The sequence below is a fragment of the Streptopelia decaocto genome (assembly GCF_964273445.1).
Source record: "Streptopelia decaocto genome assembly, chromosome: Z".
In the NCBI taxonomy this organism is placed as follows: Eukaryota; Metazoa; Chordata; class Aves; order Columbiformes; family Columbidae; genus Streptopelia; species Streptopelia decaocto.
In genome coordinates, this window is record NC_138657.1 from 66,560,345 (window position 1) to 66,587,874 (window position 27,530).

The following is a 27,530-nucleotide window of genomic DNA, read 5'->3' on the forward strand; positions in this document are numbered from 1 at the left end:
GAGGAGAGGAGAGGAGAGGAGAGGAGAGGAGAGGAGAGGAGAGGAGAGGAGAGGAGAGGAGAGGAGAGGAGAGGAGAGGAGAGGAGAGGAGAGGAGAGGAGAGGAGAGGAGAGGAGAGGAGAGGAGAGGAGAGGAGAGGAGAGGAGAGGAGAAGAGGGAAGAGGAGAAGGGAAGGGAAGGGAAGGGAAGGGAAGGGAAGGGAAGGGAAGGGAAGGGAAGGGAAGGGAAGGGAAGGGAAGGGAAGGGAAGGGAAGGGAAGGGAAGGGAAGGGAAGGGAAGGGAAGGGAAGGGAAGGGAAGGGACAGTTTGTTGTAGTCCAGACTGAAGAAACTCAAAGTGTTTTCCTCTGTTGACACCTAAGAGCAGGGCATAACTAATGCATGTTAGATTATTTTATTTATTATTTTGATAGGACTTCTCTTTCAACCCCCTTTCCTGCATTACCATTTGAAAGAGTTTAACATAAGGCACTTGAGTGGGAGCAAACATTTACACGTAAACATAGCTGCAAGTGGCAGTAACTGACAAGTTAACTCTCCTTGTGCTAAATACCAACAAGCAAGTTGGAAACTTTGCTAGTGCTAACTGGAGAGTCACAGCTGCATAAAATCTACTCTGTGCCACACTACAATTTCATTTGAAAATCTTTAAATGCCTAAATAATAAATTTTCCTTCACCTGGTCAACCGAATGTCTCCCTATCCAGATTTTTTACAAATCACACCATTGCGAACAGCATGATACACACGGATTATTTTTCTACACTCATCAGATACTGGTATATGCTCCCCATGGCTGTGGGAATTTATTCTTGACACACAACCATGCACCACAGGGAAGGATAACTGACACCACATCCCTGTGACTGTAAGCTTGCCCAATTTCACTGCACCACAGTCATCAACATGGCTTCATGTGAGGTCACTTCCCAGTCTTGCCAAAATCTCTCACAATAATGAGCAAAACTAAGTGTCCCACATAATCTGTAAAACACATTCGTAAGCTAATAACAATGTCTTAACTGGTAACCAGTTCTTCAGTTTAATCCATGAGTGTTCTCATCTTCCTGTTTGCAGGAAAGAAAAAGTGGGAAAGAAAAACTGCATTTATTACAGGGACACAGCTGCAGCAGTTTAACACACTATGGATCAGTTCTGATGGCAGTAATGGTAATGAGAACAGCAAATGGCACATATTGTGTCTTCTCGCCCCTGCCCATTATTATTTGGCATCACAAAGCTCTCCAGTGCTTGTACATATTCTTATGCTGCTTGAAAAAGCAGACAATGTCAAACAATCACTTCCCATGCTCTTGGTACGTTATAGCCTCCTCCCATGTGAAAATCAGAAGCTACCTGACACTGCAAAACACATTTTCTAGAGTTATATAGCCAAAAGGTCCTGGAGTGCCATCAGGTAACAGGGCATGATAACCTCTTCACTCAGGATAACACAGCAGTGCTGCACCTGGCTCAGATCACCAGACTCACAAGCTCAAACCTGGCCCTTTCTCAGGGAAAAGCATTGTTCCAAACATTACTCAGAAGAAGTGATTACGCACACTTTAATCAAAAGTTATCTGCAGAAGATACTGAGAGCTTGAACATGCTGTCTGCAAGTGAGCAAAGCTGCCCAAGACACAGATACCCTGCAACAGCTGAGCACTGACTGGGCATGACTAGCTGGACAACACAGACAACCATCCTAGCCCTGGACTGAGCCAAAACAAAGGCCTGCTGACAGGTCCTAATCTTGGGAACACAAGGGCACAAATCAGCACAGTTCTGTGTTAATTTCAAACACAAAGGGGTGAGGAGGTACACCAGCCTCAGGATCAGGCGCTGTTTTAATACAATGAAGAGCAATGCATCTTGACTCTGAATGCATGACTAGAGCTCTGTGCAGAAGATGGAATTATTAATGATGCTTACAAAGCCAGTTCATGGTGTGACATCAGAGCAACTGGCATCCATCATTGGCCATCTGCTCCAACCACTGACTCAACAGAGGGAAGAGACAACTTTCCATACCACCAAAGAACCTGTCCATGACCTCAAATACGGCAATATATAAATGTAAATGATGGTATACTAACCTGAGTGAGAATTGTCTCCTGTGTACTTATCATCATGGTGACTCTTGTAGAGCTGAAGATGCACCAAGAGTAAAATATATATGTAAGAAAAAAGAATACAAAAGTATGTTAAAAGGGCTACATTCAACACTGTCCTCATGCAGCATTTTCTGTTCAATTATTTTTTAAGAAAGTGTTTGGCAAAGACTCTTCTTTAGGTTTAATTAGATATAGTGAAATAATATGAAAGTAAACAGATATGCAATGCAGAAAATCACAGATACAATAGGGCTTTTATGTATTAAGTTCCTGCTTTATGCCTGTGTCTGCAAGAGAACTGGCATTCATTTTTAGATAGTATTTTCTGTGCAAATTGCATACAAACCTTGAAGATTCCAGGAATAAAACACAAAAAGGAAAAAGAATGCTAAAATGTTCACTTCTTCCCCTCCGTACAGTAGTTTAAAAATAATTTTCACAGTATTATCTAAGCTAATTTTGCATTCATCCTTTCATGGGTCACTGACAAACTGAGCTTCAAACAACTCAGTTACAAAACCAACTCTCCAGCAACTGAAGGGTAGAGGTAGGTATCATCAAAACTTTCTTTATTTCCAAATAATTTTAATCATTCTCATGAATGAAGAGATTATATACAAAATCTTAATTCTTTGTGCTTCTGAAACATGGTGGTAGTTCCACCAATATGTATTTCAAACTTTCTTAGAATTTAAATAGTATATTTCCACTATCTTAAAGTTTACTCCTATTGCTTGGTCTACAGTAACACAGATAAATGCTCCTCTGCTTTTCCATCATGCTCAGAAAAAAAAGCACAGTCTTTCCAATACATGACAGTTTAATACCTGCTAATGACTTCATCCTGTTCCTTTCCTATGTGGTTACAAGAAAGTATTTTGCTGTTAATAGGAAAACTTAGTAGAATTTTAAGTTCCTAAAGTCTTCTCTCTAAAATTAGCATATGATGTATTTAGGTGTAGAGAACACTGAAAAGGACTAAAAATAATACTTTTTTTTTTTTTTTTTTTTTTTTTACTGTAGTCACTGGAGAAAATAGACATACCCTCTATTTCAGATGAATAAACTTGAGTGATTGACACTGCATTTACACATTATTCATTACACATCACATTTAGGGTTCCAATACTGTAATCTAATCTGTGGTGACTGTTCCTCTGACCAAATCCATCACCCGCATATAGCAAAGCACTAGACTGTGTGAAAGTATGAAATCATTGGTTGCAACCTTTGAGTTAAAAGGAGAGTACAACAAGGTTGCACTTATGTGCCCTTAGCATCTATATCAGTTTGCGACAGTACATGCTGCAGGGTCCTCAGAGGGATTATTCAGGAAAGAAAGGAAAGGAATTATACAAATTACTTTTTCCATCATTTTTGTACACCTCATTTCTTTTTAGCTTTTAGCTACTGGGGAGAGGAGAGGAAGAGGGTGAAAGGGAAAGTGAAGAGAAAGGGAAAAAAAAGACACAATAAAATTCATATGTGGCTTTCTGTAATGAATAAGAAGAAAAAAGACACACCAAAATAAAAAAGGGGAGGAGAAATCCTGTGCTCATGGTCCATATAAATATTATTTGAGGGAGTGTAAGGAATGATTCTTCCTCCAGAAAACTGTTTTTAAAAGTTTAAACACTTCTCTTGCAATCACACAGGAACTTTCAGAGTATCATCTCATTCAAACAGAGTAAAGTTGAAGCTCAGCAGATGTGGCACAGAGACACAAAGCATCTGAACTGCTCACTCTGGTCCCAAACTGGAGCTTCTGTCAGAGCCCAAGGATATATCTCTGTATACTGCACATCTGGCAGACAACATTGGCATAGTCCTCTAAGTGCTCTACTAAAAACATAAGCCACATTTCAGTTCTGGATACTTCTCATACCTCTTCTGAAGGTATGACCTGAAAGAGCCACGTAAGGTAAGTTATGAGGGCAGTTACATAGTTAATCTCAGAACTATATGGTTTTAAGAGAAAAACACCACCTCTGTTGTACATTTATGAGTGTGCAAACACTGGACTCTATCCTTCCAGGCCTCAAATTGACAAATGCAACATTGATCGCTACCTAGGCTTTAGCACATGGGATAGTCACATGAAAGTCAATCACCATACATAAATCTTGACTGTAAGAATACTTAATACACTCTCAGATGTTTGTTTGTTTTTCCATGCATAAACTAACGTGACTGAATTCTATATGTGATAAATCTGGCACAGAAACCCATGAAAGTTCCTATAGAGTGATCTCTAATCATAGTGTGATATTCCTTACAGATGTTGCTGGTTATGACAAAGAACATGCCTACATTTTTTCAGGTGAAACAATGCATAATAACGTAAGGATGTTTCTAAGTCTGCATACAGTGTCTGAATGCTGAGATCAAGCCATTTATTATTATGTTGATGCAGTAAAACATTAGAAATTTGCATCAAAATGTGAATCATGACAGCTTTTACTGGTCTGCAACTAAATAAATAGCTTGTTCGATTTCTTTTTATCCTTACTTGAAGAATTATCTGTGACTTGAAAAGAAACCTAGTATTTTCATAGGCCAGAGAAAAGTTCTACTGCTGCAAGTATTCAGGCATGGATTTTTGGAAAACTGCAGTGAACAAATGTTGATCAAGATTGATACCATCACATTAGTATTCCTACAAAAATAACTCTAAGGAGTCTTACGAATATAATACAGATATTCCTATACAGCACCATCACTGCCCATCTAAAATGAAAAAGCCAACTGAAAACCAAAACCACACTCAAACCCCCAAAATTCCAAGACACTGTTTGAAATTTTCATGCAGTGTGAGAGCACCTGGTGCTCTACTACAGGCAGGAGATATTTCCACCACAGAAGTAAAACAGAATAATTACCTAGTTCTGTTGGATGCACCATGTTTTCTCCCCAATGGACTTTACATCTCTGAAGATGATGCTTTCTGTTAGGATGAGGTCTTTAACCTTTGTGGTAGATGTCTACATCTGTGGAGAACCCTTCAAAGACCATATTCCCTAGGCTCACCAAGTGTGGAAATGTCTCCAGACCTATAGCTCGTCATGTTAGTGCTTCATTTAACAACAACTGCTCATGAACGAATGATAAAAAATGTGACGAGCTGGTGCTTTCCGACAGTGTCAGTATTACAGAGAATATGAATGTCGCCTTGGACACAAGTCCCTAACTAAAATTTGTTTCTTAAGCTTCCTGGCTTAGGCAGTCCAATGAACAGGACAACAAACACAGAAAATGACTTTTATCTATATTCTTACTGCTGCTTTTTACAGATAGCTGTAAGCTTGTAATTGTTTTATACTAATTATCTTGCACTAAGAGTATCATATGTACACTTCCCTGCACCACTCTTTCAGCTGTGTGTATATTATAGAAAAAACATGGGATTGTATCTTGCTTTCAAATCAACATCAAAGCAGGTATAAATGAAACAATAACAACGAGGTTTAAATAATTAATTTAAAATAAACACATGTAATTTTAGCACTGCTTATATTACAAAACTCTTGCACTCTAGCCTGAGCACTTTAAAACATCCTGCTGTTGTAAATGATACATTGCTGCAAATACTGTATCTGTGTTTTGGTTCAAAGATGAGGTCAGTTTAAAATATTTTGAGCCTTGTTTTTTTAGTGATAGACCTTCAAAATTCTTCCAAAACTTGTGCAGATTTCTCCCTTGATTTGTTACTCCCTGCCCCCACAAAAACTTGTGCAAGAAGGATGGTTTCAACAGTCAAATTTTATAGAATACCAGGTATGAACTTCTTCCAATAGTAAAAGTTTTCCAATAATGTGTTAATATTCAGTATTGTTACACTGAAGAAGGGTCAACTAGAAATAGAAATGACTTTCTAAATACCTTTTATACGCAAGTGTCTTTGAGCAGATAATGGATAAAAGCACATCAAAATTGTAAGTAAAACAAGATAGATAAGCCTTCTCCTAGAGAACACAGCAATGTGTTTCCCAAGCGCATCCTCAGTCTAATATGTTGCCAGCTACTTCCTATGCTTCCTACTTTCTATCTCACCCCTACAGACCACAGGTTAAAGATAGATTTCACTCCTTTGCTCACAACTTCTTTACAGGCCATGTACTAGAGTATTTTTGAGGCAAAGGATGTGGTATGATCAGGCAAGGAGGCTTCAGACACTTTCAGAGGGAGGGAACCAGAAGCAGATGGCAACAAACACCTTCCTGTGCCACCAGCTTTGTTGCAGGACCTGCTTGTGTGGATATATGCTGGGACTACAGAGACTGGGCCCAACTTCTACTGCTGGTTTTCTTGGGTTACACCCCTCCACAACACAAGTTCTGATGAATATGCCATGTCTCAGGTCCTGCACGAAGGCTACACTTTACTTAAGAACAACACGTTAGCAAACCTTGTGACAGCTGAGCATGGGTCAGTATGAGACATAAGCACACAAATCAGGCTGGCAAGAGCAGCTCTAGAAAAAGCCCCTGAAATCCCTTTGAACTATGGTCTATGTTGCTCCACAGTATCATGGACTCAACTGTCACATATGTACTCCAGAGAATTAGAGCCTTTGTTCGTCAACTCAGCAGTCCTACAAGAGGAAAACAGCCCCAGGGAATGCTGAAATTTTCTTGCTTGCTCCAACAATCAATGAGAATCTTGTTGACAATATAGATCACGTCCTCTTGGAAAAAAAAAAAATTCTAAAGCATAAAATATCAGTTTACTAAAAGCTATGAAAATTTTGACAGGAAAGAAATACAATACCTGATTGTTGTTTTCATTGGCACAATGCAGCCTTTTGATGGACACAAAATGTCTTATTTTCCTAGCAACAGAAGTAATCACTTGTTACCACGTCAAATGGCAAAGAGACAAATGAAGTGATACACTACTATTTTCTAAAGCACAGGTCTCCACGCCCTCATGAAGAAGATACCAAACCCAACACCAAACAGATGACTGGGCAACAAGCGCTCCTTCAGCATTACAGCTACATTTTTGTCCCAGGACCACAATCCTTTTGCCCCTGCAGGAATTCACCTGTAGATCTGGGAGCAGAATTTGGCAATGTGCCCATTCTATGCTGCAAAGGTGGGAGCACATACAAGCACACGCACAAACAATGGGATCACCCAGCTGCTGATCCTTCCAGCTGACCTGATAATGGTGTGGATTTTGTAGAATAATTTCATAAAGAACTGAACAGTAACATGAGCCTAAAACTTCAACCTACAGGTATCTGTACCAGTAACATTATTAATTGTTATGACTTTACAGTTCTTTTAGCCTGCAGATGATGTCACCAAAATGGAGAAACATCAGGAAAGAACATGACCTTCTCAACTTCGCTTATTCTTTCCACATCACTTGAAGTCAGCAGTTATATCATCATTCTGTTACTAAACACATGGAGGTTCATTTCAAACTTACAGATGGGGAAAGCAGAGAGAAGGTTCTAAAACCAGAAAGCAATTATGTTCTGGACAAGTTAGTTACCCTCCTTGCCCGATCACAGGTGTTATCTTCACATGCTGCTGGATACTATCTCCTGATTTTCTTCTTGTATAGTAAACTCCTTGCCATTCCTAAGCAAACACACAGAACAGAGATGGCATATAAGAATACATAGCTTGCAATCAAATATCCATTTATTATTACATAGTCCTTACATAGTAAATTATTACATGTTATTTCAGTTTGTATCTTTTTTAAATAGTGCAAAAACTATTAATACAGAGTAGCAACTTTTACAGGCATTTGCTACTGTAAGATCAGTGTAAATATGTTTCTCTTGTGAGAGAGCATAAATTTTTCACAAAGAATTTTAGGGATCACCTACTCTGAATAGTTACAAATGTTCGTGCTAGGAACCACCATAAACAACAGTGGCTGCAACACATCCATAGAATATCTCCCTTGGGAACAGCAGAATCAAACTCTGTGCTGAACACCATTCAGCTTTGAAATTCTCAGTCGTCAACTGATATACATGGTAACTTTCAGAAGCCCTTGACCTAAGGGTGTCCTTCAACTAACAGCCACGACTGTTTTCACATGACCATGAATATCCGAGGCACTCCAGATCAGCAAAAGAAGAAACAGTTTCTTCATGGTTTCTTTTATCCTCTTCTCTCATGCAAATGCCAGTTTTCCTGACCGGCCACTAATTTTCCCTCCATCCCTACTGCTACAGGAAAACGTCAAGAGGAATGCAGGCTAACCAAGAGCCATATATGCACCATCCTTAAGCAGTCCACCGATACAGAGATAAAATATATCCTCTGGTATTGATTGGAGAAGAAAGGAAGGTAAAGCAGAAAGCTTCTTTCTCTTTACCACCTCAAGAAAAAGAGATTTTAAGGAGGGAACCACTTGGCAGCAAAGTAGGATGAATCTGGAAAATGAGTGCAAGATGCCTTCATCACAAAGATGAACAAAGCAGAAGGTGCACAGGGCCTTTGAGCATGAAGTGCTAGCGGCTACTTCTAATGAACCAAGGTGAACTTGCACACAACTCCAGACAATGACCCACAAAGCTCAGATCATTGCTGCAAATGACTCAAATGCTCAAGAACTCCCCAAAGTTCATGAAGCAGAAGGGGAGACAGGGAAGTCTGAAAGGTACTTGTGCAACCCAAGAGAAATGGGAGAAGAAACTGTTGCGTAAGTTAGGGGAACATATCGCTAGGAACATGTGGCACTTTTGTGGCCCATCACCACCACTACACGAGCGAACAGTACACTGCAGATATTCTAGCTATAGTTAGAAAAAAACACCCCACTGGGTGGTGTTATATTTTGGTCACAACTGATTACAACACATAGTACTTAAAGCATGCAGTCATTGAAGTCTCTGCTGTTTAAGGTAGAACAGTTAAACCTTTTGATTGGATGAAGCACCCATCTGGGAGACTGACTGAGAGACAAATGGTTATGTTCCAGGTAGCAAAATCTCCATGAGCTCTAAGAAAAACAGAAACACAGGAAGCGTTCTCATATTGATCTTAAGCCAACAGATCAGAAGAGGAGTTCAGTCAGATCCTAAAAGCAAAGCTAAGGAAATCTGTAATCACTTGTATGAAGCATGGGCTGTTGGGCTCCTAAGACACTTGGGGAGCAGAATTTCAGCCTTACATGTGCACTCATGAAAACCACAACTTGTATTCTTAAACCTGGACCATTAAAACCAAAGAAGAATAGAAATCTGAAGCTATTTTCCATGAGTTTATTTTATTTGCTTACCTTCCCTTTTTTAATAAATGCGTTGATAGTATCTAAAAGATCTGCGCAGTTTTTATCACTTTTTGGTAGTTCAGTAAGTTCCCTGCCAATAAGCTCTCCCTTGTGATATCCCATCATCTGTTCAAAGGCTGGATTAACATACTGCCAAAACAAAAATATTTTAGGATAATATGAAAAAGAACATACTTAAAGGATAACTACTCACATATAACTATCAAAGTGTTACAAAGTGTTACATCTAGTGCCATAGCCACACATCTCTACAATTCAGCATTTGTCATATAAAAATCTGTATAATGGTGAAACATTTTATTCAAGAAAGGAGCTGAACACAGAAGGTGATATATAAATGTTTATCAGAAGGCACAGAAAGAGAACAGACCTCTCTACTGTACAGATTGTCGAGATCTGCTACAGATTTCATACTGCTTTTACCATAAGCAACGTTATTTTAAAAAATCATTGTCTAAATAAAGTTGTTGAGGTAAAAGTCTTAAAAATTCATCAGGCAACAATGTGCAGCATCCAGAAATAAGTCAGTTCATCATATGGGGCTTTCTAATAGGCAACAAAACTAAAATACTGAAATAGAACAGACTACTGAGAAAAGATCTCTTTGAGATTCCTCTCTTGAAGTTCTACAAAATAGGTAACGTTTTTTCCCCTACCTGAATGACATGATCTTCACTGGTTATTTCTATAGCTTCCTGACAATGGTCTAATGCTGTGAACACTGCATTACAAGCCCTGAAATTAGCAAATTATTCATGTTAGTTTTATTGTTTGAACAAGTTGCTCACAATAAATACCTTATTATATTGTACTTATTGGTACATGGATCACAAAGTAGCATGATATTTTGACTAAACCATGTCACTATCTCCGTTATGATTTTTTTTTTCAGGAAATTCAGCTTTAGACATCCCTATTGTTAGTGTGTTTTTACTGCAGATCACATTGTAAAATTGCTCACGGGTACTACAGCATCTTAATAGTGTATTTCTTTCTCCAAAAATGCTCTAGACAACAGGAACTAACAATTAGCCATGAAAATAACAGATGTCTGTTACATCAGTTTTGTGATCATTAAAGACAGGGAATACAAAAATCACCACAGCAAATATATACAAAGTTTAAATACAGAAAATAGTTCAGCACTATTAAAGAAGTTTTAATACAACATAGTTAAAGAAATAATTTAAGGCATCTCAAAGTCCTAGTCAGAAAATTACAAATTTTCCTGCTTCCAAGTAATAATTCAGTGACTTGATTTCCACACATGCTGATCTTTATTAAGGGCTAAATGATCTTGATTTCCCATTTTTTATTTTCAGGGCTATCTTTGAACTAACAGAGGAAAAATAAGACTTATGTTCTTGCTACAAAATGTAAACTGCTTAAATTATAATTTATGCAGTATGAGATTAACATTAATATAGGCTCCTAATACTAGAAAGAAAAAGAAATCATGTGTATATATATATTTGAAGAGAGAGCATATGAAAGGAAAGAACCCAGACTTACTTGTTTGGGTAGATGTCAGTAATTCATCTTTGATTTGGACTAAACACAAACTAATTATCTTCTATGTACCTCTCATTGCAGGGAGCATAAATACACCATGCATACACAGTCTTATATAAAATTATTACCTCAAAGGAATATCTTACTTCCAGACTGCATAGTGGGCTTTGAATTAACACTAATGACTAGATAATTAAGAAACACAGGACATTGCTGGTTCTGCTCATTATGGAAGTAACTCAAAAACAAATAGGATACACAGAGAAATATACACAGAGACAGACATGTAGCCATGTGCATTAAGATTTGTAGAAAAAAGTGTTGTATATGGAAGTTGACAGCAGTATTTCAGCTCATACAATAAAAGAAGATTCCAATGTAACTTGTACAGTGATTTTCTAGCTGGCTCTGAAGTGTGATTTTGTGCTGTGTGAAACAACTAATTTATCTCAGTGATAGATGCCCATCTGGTACGTCAGCTGCTAACAAATGTCATTATGTAAACTTTCTGCAAGAAAACACATAGCTATGTTTGCACTATTCAAACCTTAGTATTTTCGTTCAATCTGGCAACTAAGCCAGCAAAATTACAGGTTTAGGTGGCCCAGATCCTCATTGATAATATGAAACTCCCACAGACATCCAACCAAACTTCAAACAAGAAGAAGTTATGTGGATAAGCAGTGTCCCTGTGGGGATAGAAAGACATTTCTGACCATCGACATGACCTTATACACTGGCTTATTGGGCTGGTCCTGCTTTTTTACCGTGTTTCTCTTGCACCCGGACACCTGCAATATCCTGGTTTTAATACCATGGACTTTCTGAAAGTGTTCTCTCATCCCATTCATTTTCACAAAGCTGTACAGAAGGCCGACTGAGACAGGAAACGGATCAGAGATCCAGTGGGATAGACATATAGTGCAATACATTTTTCCACACTTAATAAAACCACACAGATGAAAACAAATTATAATAAAATAGCATTACCAAACACTGGTTCTGCTTATTTTTTAAAGACAAACTCATTTAGAGCACCTGCATAATCAGGCAGAGGTAGGGGCAATCCTCTGTTGCAAGACACCAGCTTCTCCAAGTTACAAGTATGTGTTTTCAGTAGGTTTGTATTTTAAAAGGCTACTTCATGCCCCCATATGCTAGTCCAAATGTTACTTATAAGTGTTACTTTTGCTTGTTACATGGCAAGGAATATTTAACTATTTAACTGGGCCTGCATCTGTTAAACTCTTTAAAAACCACTGTCCTGGTTTCAGCTGGGATAGAGTTATTTTTCTTCCTAGTGCTGTTGTAGTGCTGTGTCCTGGATTTAAAATAACACCAATAACAAACGGATGTTTTAGTCATCATTAAGCAGTCAAGGACTTTTCAGCTTCTCAAGTCATGCCAGGTGCACAAGGACCTGGGAGGAGGTATAGCCAGGGCAGCTGATCCAAACTGGCAAAAGGGATATTCCATATGGTGTCATGCTCAGTACGTATTTTTGGGAAAGCTGGCGAGGGGAATCACTGCTCAGGAACTGGCTGGGTATCGATTGGCAGGTGGTGAGCAATTGCATTGTGTGTCCCCTGTTACTGTTATTGTTATTATTTTCCCTTTCTGTCCTAATATACTGTATTTATCTTGACCCATGAAGTTTGCCATTCTTTGTTCCAATTATCTTTGTCATCCCACTGTGGGTGCAGGGATGAGCAAAGAGCTGTGTGTGGTGTTTAGCAGCAGCCTGCTGAGTTAAACCAAAACAATTACTTAACTGTTCTGAAACCACATTTGGCCATGGCAGTTGCAAATCCAAAAATACCACCAGCTTCTTTCATAGTATTTTTCAATGCTGCCAAAGATTCCCAGAAGCCATGTTCAGAGGTGATGTGAATGTACTTACACACATAAAAATATATAATGTGTGTTATCAATATACAAAAGACATGATAACACAGAATACATTTTATATAGTGTTATTATTTACATGAATTGCAAGGAAGTTTGTGTAACAACATTCAAGAGAGCAAACACAAGCAGAATAAGTAGTGGGTGGGTTACTTCTCTTTCCATAAACAATATGAATGGAAGAACTGTCGGTAGATGAAATGCCACCAGAGACTGACATTGTCTCCTAATTCCAATGAATTTTAAGATTTTTTTTTGGTGATGGTTATAAATAAACTTGCATAAAAAGGTGGTGGTCAACATGAATCATTCTCCCTGTGCTGGAGTTTTAATTATCTGCATTAATAATTGATAATACTCACATAGAGATGCTTAAACTGTATTTGCATCTCATTCTTGAGACATAAACTACAAGCATTGTGTGTGTGAATGACAGATTAATCTTTCTGATGTTTCTGATCTACACAGAGTTAATTCAAAAGTCACTCACTTCATGTTGCGTTTACAACTGACCAACAAACCAACTCAGGATCACCAAAACATCTAGTTAACTTCTACAATTTCACAGCTGCTTTATTTTCCTGCTGAGTTTTGGAAAACACCTATTAAAAACTGCATGAGCCCAAATTATTTTTTCCTTGAAAATGTTACTTTAATTGCATTCTGCATGTACAAACACGTAGTCACTTGAGCATGAAGTCACTTTGAGATCAGTTTGCAAAGAAATTACTAGAAAAATCTGCTCCTTAAACAGAGACACTGAAATCTGTAGAGAAGTTACAGTATTTTCTGTAGATGGAATAGGAATTAATTTATGACAGACAGGGAACTACAATTTCCCTGCATGACACTCAACTTCAGGTCTTTTTTTCATATGGTTGAATTGTAAACATATTAACATGCATATATAAGCACCTGTATTAAATATAAAAATAGTCACATTAAACAAAAAGTGATAAGGGAATGAAAGTAATTTAATTTCTCACCAAGGTAAAAAACTGTGCTCATGGTCTGCCAAGACTTGCCCAAGAAAGAAAATAAAAACTCAGGGTATGAAGAGATGTGTCAAGATTGCATTGAGCTCAAGCTATCAAATATGAAATCTCTCACACATGAGATCACGAATGACTTTGTGAAGTTTTACTTTCATATACATTTGCAGCCCATAAACCTTACACATAATACAGCATTTAAAAAATGCTCCCCTTGCTATTAAATCAAATGAAGTTGTTGCTCTGGAAAATTTCTCCCAAAGGATCTTGCCCTGACTGTAATACAAGTAGTAATGGCTAGCAGAAAATTGCCAAATTCAGTATGGTCACCACAAGACATATGGGACACAAGCAAGCATCAGAAAAAAAAAAAAGACATGTACTGAATTTTGCTTTAAGGAAAGCCATCATTTAAACCACCACTGAATGAAACATACACAGACCATGCTTTCTCATGGTACCAGTTACTAAGGCACTTAAATTTGTCCTTTATAAAATATCAGAAGAAGGAAATAAGGACATAGTGTATTAGTTAATATACAGATGCAAAGCACATATATGCATAGCTGGGAAGAAGCAGAAAGTAACCTGGTACAATTATGTAGATCAAGCACTTGATGTTTGCATTTTCTTACACTTCTACATACCGTAATTTGAACTGAGATCGCACTTCCCCATGTTCTATTTGAACCAGCTCATTGTAACAAGCAGTTATGCTGCTATTCTCCATGAATTGCTGGAAGACAAATCAAGAGTGCATGAAATAGACTGGAATGCCTTTAAACTGTTATTTCTGTTCCTACATTTAAAACTCCAACCTATGGAGAACTGGCATGAGTCCAGCAAAGGTCCGTGAAGGTGACTAAGCATCTGTCCTGTGAGGACAGGCCGAGACCTGGGACTGCCAAGCCTGGAGAAAAGAAAGCTCAAGGAAGGATCTCATCAAGGTACATAAATATCTGAAAAAAGAGTGTGAGAGAGAAAGTCAGGCTCTTTCCAGTGGTGCCTAGTGACAGGACCAGAGGCAATGGACCTGAATGGAGATACTTGAGGTTCCTTCTTAACATCTGGAAACTTTTTTTTTTTTTTATTTTGAGGGTGACTGAGTACTGGCATTGATTTCACAGGAAGGTTGTGGAGTCTCCGTCTTTGGAGATCTTTAAAAATTTTGTGGGCATGGTCTTGAGCAACCTGCTTTAGGCGGTCTGCTTGAGCAGGACAGCTGGGCAAGATGACCTCCAGATGTCCCTTCCAACTTCAGCCATCCTGTGACTGTGAATGCTCCCATTTGCTTTTAGCAACACAGTTAGAAACAAGTAATCAAAAAAAATCCCAAACACAGTCTCACACAAAAACAGTATATTGCCTTAATATTTAATTTTGAGTATCTGTCCCTAATTCAGAAGGGACATTCAGAAGGGACATTAGAGACACAAATCATTCATGCTAAAAAAAAAACCCCAAACCACCAAAATAATGATATTTGGCATTTCATATGTTTTCAAGCAGATATGGCAGATGAAGCTCAGAAGCTCAAGTAACTTTGCCCAACAAGCAATCTTACTGGGCTGTCACTGTGAATTCAGAAGTGTAGAAAAGTGCATAAAGTAAGGGACACGCTGAAAACAGTTTACAAACTCTTATATACTCCAGATGAGAATGTCCTCTCTTTGTTAGGCAAAGGTAGTAAGCTGAAAGGTCTTGTGACTGGTCCTACTGAAATCAGAATCTTTACGCTGATAAAAAAGAACTAGATTATGTGACTCCAGTTAAAGTTTTAATGCTCACTAGTAAATTTCTGCTATGAAGAGCTAAAATATTCCTACAGAAATACATGCGCTGACTGTCTGTCACTAGTTCTCACAGCACAGCTGCATGAAGAGTCAAGAGGCAGCACTCAAACCTCTGTGGAACAATGAATGACTTTTAAGAAATCTATGCTTCTTTCCTGTATGAAAAATTGTATTTTGGGGATCCATGGTTTAATCTCAAGCTGGCAGCAAAATGTAAAGAAGTAATATTAAATGTTGAAAATAACTGGGTTTGCTTCCCTCCTTAATGTTAAGATCTTAAAATATTTCTGTAACTCTCACTTCACACACTAAGTGAATGCATAGGTAACCAAAAGTCACAATACCAATTTGGCAGAAGCAAAGGTGCCTGCAAACAAATTAGTCTTCTATGGTGCTGTAGATTTAGATTTTCAGTTTTAGCGTGCTCTTTTAAATATTCAAAAATGCTTGTGATAAATTTAAAACAACATAAAAACAAATCTATCAATAATATACAATTTAACAATGATGACAACATATTTTACAAACTAAACTTATGAGAACATACTAAAGCTCCTTATGAATTGAATTTCAAAGCAGTGCTGTTTACTTTCAAAATTTAACCACTGCTCTTTACTGACGAATATCAACCACTATCTCAGCACAAATCTTTGGCTAAAACACAAGAGTGGCAGCTTGTTGAAGTGCTAAACCTGGTCTTAACTGTTGTATAGTCCTCTGCAGAGGTATAGAATCTCTTTAAGTTTATAGTACTAATGCCATTCATTCACTGGCTAACTCGAAGCTGAGAAATCAACTGGGACCTGAAAAAACAGAAAACATTTCTTTTTTCTAATCTATACATCTAAATGAAGCACAAGAAGATGAAGATCTATTACTTCTCAAAGATTAGAAAGCAGATAAAAATACTTTCGTTTAAAAACCTTTAGTATTTATACAGTACATTTTGATTTAACTAACATATACCCTTAAATTACATTTTACTTCAGGATAGTTGGATTCCACTGTCATACTGTACAGAACCTGACACAAGCCACAGGAGCCATCAGCTAGGAGGAATGCATCATACTTCCTATTTGGCAAGAAGTACTAGGTTAAATAGTAAAGATTTATTTTGTTGTGAGCCCGAAAATTTTAACAGCAACTGGTCAATGAGAATCAACATTTGTTTAGGAAAACAACTGAAGTTCAAAATACAAGACAAGATTATAGTTGAGTACCCGCAAACATTTATTGAAATCATAGTTAAAAATGTCAGGAAGCCATATAACTTATTTAAATGAGTTCATCCTAAGTATGCCATCACTATTAGATATATGAGGCTGAGAGGGAAAAAAAATCAGGATAATAAATGTACTGCATTAACACCACTGTTAACATACAAAGACAAAAACTGTTATGAGATAGGGAAAAAATCAGAAGATGTAATAAAATAGATTTTTGTGAGAAAGGAGGAAGAAAAACCAGAAATAACATAGCATAAAGAAAATGCCAAAGGAATTTATAAAATTAACAGAAGATACTCCCAAAATCTCTGTTCATAATATCTTTAAATGATAATTGTGATCCAGATGTGGATAATGATCAGTCATCACTGACTTCCTTATAAGAAATAAAAAGTGATTTTTTTTTTTAGAACGATTGATGTTACGTATTACAGGTACACATAAACACAGAAAGGTATTACTCTAACTTAAGTACACATGAAGACAACAGAACATTTTAAAGCAAAATAATCAGCTGCTCACTCCGTGAAAAAAAAACTATGGTTATTTGCAGGAGTATCCTCCCCAAATTAAAGGAGTTCTTTGGAATCTTTAAATCAAAACCTGATGTAAAAAGTCTGGGTTTGTCTACAAAACTCTACAAAAAGATAACAGACAAATTGGGTAGAAGCTCAGACTAATCAAGTTGGAGGTGCATTTAGAAGACAGCCACTGCCAGACAGAGCAATCACATTCAGTGTTGTTTCAAGGGAAAAGGAAGAAGATGAGCAAAAATAGGACAAATGCTGGTGTGATTAACAGTAATAAGGCAGCCAGGAAGGTTGGACTGTAAAAATAAAAATAATGATGAGAAACTTCTAATTTATTTTTTGAAAATCATATCTGTTCGAATTATATGTTGCTGCTGAGGAAGGGATTCCATGCAAATACTGTCTATTTGAAGAAGAGTATTTTTAAATCTTTGTGAAGGATATTTGTAAATCTCCACGTGCATGCACACACACACACATTTGTGTGGTGGGGGGTTGTGTTTTTTTTTTTTTGTTTTAATGGATTTACTCTCTACTGATCCCCATCCAAGGAGAAATAATTCCAATGTCCATCCCACTGTGAAAATAAGATCTTTGACATCAGATGTGTTTTAAAGGCCTAAAAATAATTCTAATAGGGAATTGCTATGTTATGCAATCTCTCCAATAAATTTGGGACAGCTCTCAGCCTCATTTTTTCCAATTTTTGGAACATCGAAGCACTTCAAAAGTGCTTTTGCTTCCACAGTAGCCTTGCAGGAGGGGTGAGATCTGTTACCTCTTCTTGGAGATGACCTCCAAATGGTGACGCTGGTGCATGTTCTGCTTTGTTAGGAAACTAAAGCTAAATATGAGTTAGCTCAGATACTCAACTCAATATGAGCATATTAACATGAGATGCTGCCTAGGTTAACTCCCTTCCTTCTCTGATTTTTCTTACTACAGTTAATTGTCCAAACTGTATATAGTTAATTTCCTCTAACTACAGGATCCATTGATGTGCTTCTACAACTTCAATACATAACTGTCCTTACTAACGGCTAATTTTAATATTACAGTTGATTTATATTACATTAACATAACATTAATATCCACCAAAAACCACTCACAAAAGCTGGAAGAGGGTAAGCAACTGAAACTAGATTTTCAGAGGTCAGAACTCCTGCCTTTCTGCTTTCTCTACAAAGCTGTTTTGAGAAATACTATGAAGTTACCATCTTCCTTCCTATTGCCTGTACAGGAAAGCCTCAAACACTGCCCTGAGAAGAAGAGGTGCAAGCCGACAGAAAAGCCCTCATGAAAAAAGGAAAATTCTTCTTCACATCAGGAGGAGCTAGACTAGGTTTGTAGTCCCTTTAGAAGGGGAATCCTAGCAGTCTGGGCCATGTAGAGATGTCCAGGTGACTAGATACGCACAGCACATTAATCAGGGTTCCCTGTCACTGTGTTTTTAATGCAGTCATAAACAAATCCCACCTACAAACTTCCCAGACCACAACAAGTTGATGTCAGTTCCTGCTTATTCTGGAAGGATTAGCTAGATAACAGATTATTTCACATACTTCTTGGATATATTGTTGAAAAGAGTACCTAATCAACTGCCACCAGTTTCTTATCAATACATTTTTGACAGAAGGAAACACATAGTTTTCAATTTGAGGAAGCAGAAGTGTCTGTAATTTATGAAGTGATCATGGTTACTATATTAAATATGTGATTTATACATACCCTATTAAAGCCTGCATTAAGAAGGGGAAGAATAGAAGTCTCTTCTTGACCAGCAGATCTACAAAACAAAATGTATGGTCACACAACATTTAGGAATTAGATAGTATAAATTTGATGTGGTTACCTGAAAATAATAAATGTAGTGAGAACACTCTTGCATCAAACACATACATTGAATCATGCTATTACAGAAGATGATACTATAGTTTTCTTTTATAAGTATTTGCAGCTATTACTACAATGTGATAGTTATCCCTACAGAAAACCTGACAGATGTACCCTCCAGAAGCCCTCTTCACAAATACATGAAGGCTTTACAAAAGGAAAGCATGCAGAGGTTGAAGGACATCCTATGATATCCTATGAGAAATATTCTAAAAAAGTGTTATTAAGTAAAAGGTGAAGCAAGTTGTAAAGTCTTGCTCAGCAACAAACATAGTAATTTTTCTAATCTTGGCAGGAATAGTTCTTCACCTGCCACTCTATTTCTCAGTATTTTATGTGAGCTAGGAAATTAATAAAATTAGAATGGATTCAGTGGTGTGCAGGAATTTTAAACAAAGACAGAAAAGGCCTCATTTTCAAAGGTGTTTGATAAACAATGTATTTAAGTCAGTAAGAATTCTGCCTGAATACATAAGTTATGAACTAATGAACAAGGATTTCAGGACAAGGATTTCAGGAGTTTGGTGTCAAGAGGATTTAAATTTTCTCCATTATCTAGTAAACACAGTGTGTTATTTGATTTAGTTATTTCCTTTAGAAATTAATACATAGTTTTCTATCTTTTTCTTTTAGAAAGCTTTCTATTTTTTCTTACTATAGAAGCCATTACATATGCTTCTCTGAAGGTGATAGGGATAGTACTAGTCCACATAAATGGAAAGTTATCAAATACTTAAATAGGCCACATAAAAAATCACTAACCTGTTTCAGTTAAAATAATATTAAACTTACTCTATGGGGCTTGTTTGTAAGATACTTTCTGTTATTAGGTAACTATTGCACATAACACTCTTATCAATAAAATAAAAATCTTACACAAAATGGTCATACTTACATGCGTGGAACCACAGCAAGTATTACAGCGTGCTCTGATGGTTTTGTGGCACGAATCAACCTGAGAAAACAAAAATTTCTCAGTTACACAATATGCTTTCTTGATGTTACTCTGAGTATCTTCACAGACAATACAGATGAAAATTAGGACTGAAAGACAGTATTGAGGCTAGAAAATAGGATAATACATTGCCAAAACCTACCTACCCCCACTTATACAATCCATTTTCATTATGCTACAAGATTCCTGAGGTTTTGCTCAATGCCGTGATGAGGCAAGAGCTCTAAAACCAGAGTGCATGAACAGCAGTTCTTCAAAACTACTCTTATAACCTAGTGAAGGTCAGCTCTATTTACTTCACTTGTTTGGGGCAGACTGCCCTGACTGCATGGGTTGAGAAAGGTTAGTCTTAACAACGCTTTTGCAATCCCTACTAGCTAATTCAAACAAGAATCTCCACCACCTTCTCCCATCTTTATCACTGTCCTACTAGATAACATAAAATTTTCTTTAGAGGGTGGGAAGTGCTTTTAGTGCATGCAACTAAAAAAATGAGAATATAGAAAATATATATGTTAGCCTAACATTTATGAAATGCTGAATAAACAAGATTTTACCACTTAACTTATTATTGAGAAACTGAAAAATATATGACCAGCTATCAGAAGAACAGCCTATTCACCTTTCAGTGGTTAAAGGTAACATTTTAAAACATGTCACACTGTCCCAAATAAACAGTTTTTATATTGATGTATTGATCTTTTAGAACTTCCATCAGCACAAGTATTTGAGCTTTAAAATGCTTGTTGTCATAAACATGGCAAGTTACAGCTCATGATGGACTGAAAAGAACAATATGGTGTATGGCACAAGAAGGGCCAGAAGGAGGATCCAGGGAACTATAAACCTGTCAGTGCTGGGGAAGGTCATGGAGGAGATGATCTTGAGTAACGTTACATGACACATCCAAGAGAACCATATGATCAGGCCCAGTAAATATGGGTTTATGAAAGACAGGTCCTGTTTGACCAACCTGATCTCCTTCTATGACAAGGTGACCCACCTAGAAGATGAGGGAAAGGCTGTGGATGTTGTCTACCTGGACTTCAGTAAAGCCTCTGACACTGTTTCCCACAGCAGGCCAACAGCATCCTGGCTTGTATCATGAATAGTGTGGCCAGCAGGACTAGCCAAGTGATTGTGCCACTGTACTCTGTGCTGGTGAAGCCCCACCTTGAATATTGTGTTCAGTTTTGGGCCCCTCATCATAAGAAAGACATTGAGGTACCAGAGAGAGTGCAGAGGAAGGCAATGCAGCTGGTGAGGGGTCTGGAGCACAAGTCTGATGAGCAGCAGTTGAGGGAACTGGGGCTGCTCAGCCTGGAGAAAAGGAGGCTGAGGGGAGACCTTATCACTGTCTACAACTACCTGAAAAGGGGTTGTAGCATGGAGGGTGTTGGTCTCTTCCCCTAAGTAGCAAGTGATAGGACAAGAGGAAATGGCCTCAAATTGTGCAAGGGCAGGTTTAGATTAGGAAAAAAGATTAGGTTTAGATTAGGAAAAAATTCTTCATGGAAAGGGTTGTCAGGCATTGGAACAGGCTGCCTAGCAAAGTGGTGGAGTCACCATCCCTGGAGATGTTTAAATGCATTTAGATGAGGTTCTTAGGGACATGGTTTAGTGCTAGAGTTAGGTTATGGCTGGACTTGATGACCCTGAGGGTCTCTTCCATTCTATGATTCTATATGTATGTTTTGGCTGAAACAGTGTATTTTAGCAAAGAACTCCAATACTAAGCACAGGAAACCTTAGAACTGCTAAGAAAGAGTCATGTGGACCAGAAGTGTGATGCAAACTTTTGTGAAAAGCTGACAGTGCTTGATCCAGTGGACCAACAAACGCATTCCTTTGAAGCCCCAAGCCTTCAGATTTTGCTGCAGCATTAACCCACGAAAGAAGCAGGCACAAGCAGCAGGGAATAATTTCACAACAGCTCTGGCTTACACTTGATAGAAGCCATGACATGAAGAGATAATTCTACAATTTAACCTTGCCAAAAGTGTATTTTTCTTATTGTATGCTTCCTACACACATATACAAACCTCGTGGCCTCAGTCCCCAAACTTCCATTTTAGCAGAATTTTGTGGGTTTGTTTACTTATTTACTTTATTTTATTTTTTTATTTTTAAAATTAGGAGATTTGGTTTTGTGCAATATATTCTGAAGTTCAGGAGAAGCGTAAGATCCTTTGGGTTACCTGCAGATATCTTCTGCATCAAAATATCTGGAGTTTCTGTGATCTATAACAATTATTTCCTGGTGCTTATCAAGAAAACATTGAAGTGCTGACTCTGGAGTCCGGGCAATATTACACCTGTATCCAGCTCTGTCACAAGCCCACCAGAAACCATCACTTTGGTTATCTTCTTTTGCAAAGATCAGCAAAACCTGTAAAGCATGCAAAACAGTGGCACTACATTAAACATACAAAGTAGTTTTCTGCATGGTGCAAATCTTAACAAACACTTCTGCTATACCGAAAATAGAGTCTCCTTTGAAAGTGGGAAGATTGAACTATAGATTGTAAAATGGATGATGCTGTAGCACTATTTTCTTAATAGATAGAGTGGTTATCAATAGTTAATCAACAGTTAACTGTGTATGGTTGATGTTTAGGACAAAACCAGCTGCCAGATGATGAGTCTTTTCTAACTCACGTTCAAATTCAGTCAGCAGCCACCCAGAGCAGGTAGGTAAGTGTTCAAACATCATTGCCATTCTCATCATGCCACCCCACCTACATCCACTTTCAATTGTAATGAACTGTCTGAGATTCAACTGTCCCTAATTATCACTCTTCAGGGGCAAAAACATTGATGTAACAGTTTTACTCATTATTTCTCCTTTGACGTACAAAAAAAAATGGAGTTAAGTCATATTCATTCAAAACTGAAAAGAATAACAGACAAGCAGGTATGGAGAGGGCTGAGTATGGAAAAAAATCTGATTCAAACATCACAATTTTTACACAATGAATTGTCCCTAATTACGTAAATATATGAAGTAGTTTCCACAACATCCACTGAACACTTAAGGAATCGCTCACACAAGATGAGGTAGGATGTGCATTGAGGCACTGTTCTAAATACCAAATCAATGCTGTAGAAAGTCTGTTTGCTAACTGACACACAGGATATAGCTGAAAACAGGTGTGTTTATGTGCTTTTTGTGCTAAAGTAATAGTGCTTTTAGGAAGGAACATTTTTTTGACCCTTGCCATGTAATACATAAATTGTCAGTGAACAAATTACACAACTAGAAATGCAAGCCATGTAGACACCCCCTGCACAATATGCACATATCTACCATAGCAACAGATCACTAACCATGCCAACCTATGTGACAGATAAAGAAAAAAAGATAATTTAGTGCAAATATGCTGTGAAAAAGACCTCAAAAAGTCAAAAGTTTATCCACAGCTATTCAGATTTCACAGAAAGGTAGCACCTAGAGGATAATCTATGTGTAAAGCAAAATCCTGCTCATTTCATGAATAAAAGTCATCCCCTGACCTCACTGAAACAACCTGTCTGAGCAAAGTATGTAAAATTTTGCTCCAAATGCCCACAAGAAAAGTCAAAAACCTTTCCTCTGTGCTGCTCTATATGTCCGTGGTGACACCACGTGAAATTCAACAGCATCAGTTTAGAAGCTAGAAAAGGTGACCACAACTTTTCTCTTATCTTGAGCTGTCTGGATTGTTGAATTCTAAACAGTAAATAAATCAACTAATGTTACTATTGCAAGACAAAAACCAGTCAAAGTTTCATTAATCAGTGTCAAGGTTTCCTTAATCAGTGGGAGTAAATTATACGCTCAGAATTTCCATAAATATTAAGAAATAACTTAAGAAGTTTCCGTTTATTAGAAAGAATATCAAAGTGTTGGAAAACAGTGGCATGGCTTGAGCTGCAGACATTGTGAATACTCAGATGAAGTCCTTTCTCTGATACTATCTTCTGTTTTCTTCCAACTGCTAGTAGTTTTATTTTATTCCTAGCTTGATCGGCACAATGTGGTTGGAAAACAGTCTTTTTAGGGCACATTTCTTGGTATCTTCCTTCTTTCAATATTCCCAGTTGCTGCTGGAATATAATGGAGCTTAATTAAACTACCTGATCTCCCACTGGTGGCTAATTATGACTGTGTACATCCTTCTGCGAATATTAAGTTTAAAAGGATTTCTTAAGTATTACTACCATGCTTTCTCATTAACATTTATATGAATCTTACTATAAACCATCAAAACATACTGTAACTAGAAGTAATATTGCAAGATATGCTCTCAAGTCAAGATAAAAATTGAACAATCCCTATAAACAACTCAGTCAAGGAGAAGTTTGAATTCAGTCTCTATTTATTGACAAAAAAAACCCCCAAACAAACCCAAAACAAAACATGTAGTTATTTTCTGGTGTATAATTTGTCAGTGTTATTATAAAAAAATAATTCTACTCAGCACTACCCTTATTTAAATGCACTGTGGACTTCTACAGATATATTCACATTTTTGTGATGTATTGGAATTCCTAGCATATTTCTAAGTATTTGCTTTGCACAACTATTAGATGTCTTGTTCCCACTGTATCATACAAATACAGAAAATGGACAGATATTTGCTTTACAGAGCTCAAAATAAAACAAGAGACACTAAATGAGTACAGACACATAGGGTACAACAGCAAAACCAAGAAAATTACAAACAGAAACTTAAGATGCAAAAATAAAGTTACTTAATTAGTGGTATGTTGTTGTAATGCAGCAAGACAGTTTTAAGATGGAAAACACACAGTGGCTCTGAATTAAGTAGGGAGGAGCTTTTGTACCACAAATTGGCATGGAGGAACAGTAAAAAGCTGTACATCATCATACTTCGTTTGCAGCTTAACAGGGTCATCATACATCATCATCATCATCATCATGAGAAAAGGAGTTTGGTGTCAATGCTAAGAATGAGATGATGGCCATCAAATATCCTAAGAGATGAGAATATGCAGTATTTAAATGGGGGACACATCCAAACCTTTATCAGCCCTGGTAAACACTTCCACAAAAGGGTAAGATAACTTTTTTATGTGCACTAAACATTAATAAAAAACATCTTTCTCCTGTGTCCCCAGAGAAAGCACATTTACATGTACTTCTACAATGGTCATTTCTAAGGTCTCAGAACCAAACCGTGCCTATTTGCAAGCCTTGGTACAAAATCAGGGTGAATGTACAAAGCTGTGTGTGGGGAGGGTGTTTGGAGGGTCAGAGCTGGTAGGTTTGCTTTGGACTCTTCCTCTTGTCCCCTTAAGGTCAGCAGTACGTCAGTCATGATCTAGTACAAATCAAACCAGATTCATCCTCCAACACAGGTCATAAAGTCCAGTGGGGAATTTATTAAACGGTTTATGGCAGGTCACAGTCACAAGTTAAAGTCAGGTCTCGGATAAAAAAAAAAGTACAGGCCATTTCCAGGTAAGCACAGGTGTTCTGGTGCCAAATAATTGCATAAAACATACACCAGGATAAAATTAACACTGCTAAAAAAAGCGCTGATGGAAATTGTTTTAACAAGCTAAACTGATTTATCAGAAATTTGTGAATATGATTAAGCACCCACAAATAGATATTTAAATTGTGATATTCAGTAGCTTGTTTGCACTGCACATAGAAATACGTAATTCTATTATCAAGATGGAATAAAAGATTAACACACATTTTTTTAAGTGCATGCATGTGTGCAATACTTGCCAAATTAGCTGAGGTAGTGTGGCTTGTTCTACAAACAAAGGAGGTGGGTTTACACAAAATGTTTTACCTTTACTGTAAATAAGTCAGTGTATGGTCATATCTTTACAGAAAACTCTTCAGTTAATGGTTTTTCTTAAGGTCTGCTTATCTTAAAGTCTTCTATGGTAGCACCATAGATTCTCACTTGTGTAATGTAGGGACAAAGTAACATCCACACCTGACAAGATACCAAGAAGAATGTCAACAACTTAAAAAAAACCCTAAACAAACAAACAAAACAAACAAAAACAAACAACCACCAACAATCACCAACAACAAAACAAAACCAAAAACAAATTAAAAAAAAAAAAAACAACACAAAAAACCCCAACAAAAAACAAAACCGCCAACAGTTTCCCTTATATGAAAAACCTTCCCTTAAAAAAGCTAGCACTTGTACTACTATATTTTGGCAAATTCAATTTCTGCAAAGTAAAATCCTGACATCATAACTGGAGATGATCACAATCTGAAGAATATTTTTCCATTAGGAGTTCCACACTTCTGTGTTGAAATTCCTTGCAAAACCAAAGATCAGTCTACTGCTGAAGCCATGGTTTCACAGTCATCTTACAATAGAAACAAATAGTTCAGTTAGATCAAGTCATCATCAAGACCGAATGCTTAATACAGAAATAAAAAATGTAACGCTTAATGATGTATATACATTATTTCTTTTCCTTGAGAACTGCATTTTTCCACATGTAGGTTTTTTCCTCTCATAGCCAGATATGGAAGAGAAAAACCTCAAACCCAGAAAAGGTCAGTGGTGACTGAATGTCTAAGTATTTCACAGAGTTAAGTGACACAAAAAGTTACCTCAAATGAATGATGTATCACCAGTGCAATGTTAAAGACTATGGCTATACAAATTCCTATAATCTGAGAGCTCTCACACTCATTATAAGCTAAAAATACAATGCTTGGCCTCTGTCTACTGGCACTGGAACAAAATATACAGAAACAGAAGCAAGCATGAGTGAGAGCTGTTGGTCCCTAAAATGAAGGATCTTAAACCTTTCTTGTTGGACGTGGTGTGAGTTCTTGGATTGGTGACTTGTAAAAGCACCGTTCTCTGTCCTGTTGTGCAAAATGGAGCTTTCTGCTTTGGTATCTCAGAACCGAACAGCTTTTAACATCCAGAGACTCAGCATTTTCACCTCTGATGCACATGCACACACACTCCTATTGACAGAACATATAAAAGGAATGATTTGATGTTAATGGAAGTCTAAGTACCTCATTTACCAATTCAATTTACTTGTAGATCTCAAGCAAACAGATAAACCAAATACTAATTACTAATGTGACAGTCTTTACACAAGTAAAATGAAAACTTTATACTTAACTATTAGGGGATGAACCTTAATTTCTTCACATGTTAGCACGGTATCAAGAAACTGAAAGAGCACCTTACCTGAATTGGATCTTGCATTAGTCTCATGGGGCCAATCTGTACTTCTGTAGTTGAAACCTGCTAAAGAAAAGTAATACAGATATTTTCTCCAGTTTGTTTTCTAATGAGATAGCATTTTACATGCAGGAATGAAAGATCAAATAGAACCACGAAAGACA

At 37.3% G+C, this 27,530-nt stretch overlaps 1 protein-coding gene across 1 annotated transcript in view; it reads right to left on the minus strand.

Moving 5' to 3' along the window:
- Nucleotides 1–27,530, minus strand: part of PDE8B (phosphodiesterase 8B) — a gene marked incomplete at its 5' end in the record, with an annotated part of 75,520 nt that overhangs the window by 15,006 nt on the left and 32,984 nt on the right. The window contains 10 exons of the mRNA XM_082074205.1: nt 2,096–2,147; nt 6,881–6,941; nt 7,613–7,701; nt 9,359–9,499; nt 10,027–10,105; nt 14,427–14,515; nt 19,057–19,114; nt 20,117–20,176; nt 22,375–22,565; nt 27,373–27,432. Of these exons, the coding sequence (XP_081930331.1) occupies nt 2,096–2,147; nt 6,881–6,941; nt 7,613–7,701; nt 9,359–9,499; nt 10,027–10,105; nt 14,427–14,515; nt 19,057–19,114; nt 20,117–20,176; nt 22,375–22,565; nt 27,373–27,432 (880 nt within the window). The remainder of the gene's footprint in view (nt 1–2,095; nt 2,148–6,880; nt 6,942–7,612; nt 7,702–9,358; nt 9,500–10,026; nt 10,106–14,426; nt 14,516–19,056; nt 19,115–20,116; nt 20,177–22,374; nt 22,566–27,372; nt 27,433–27,530) is intronic.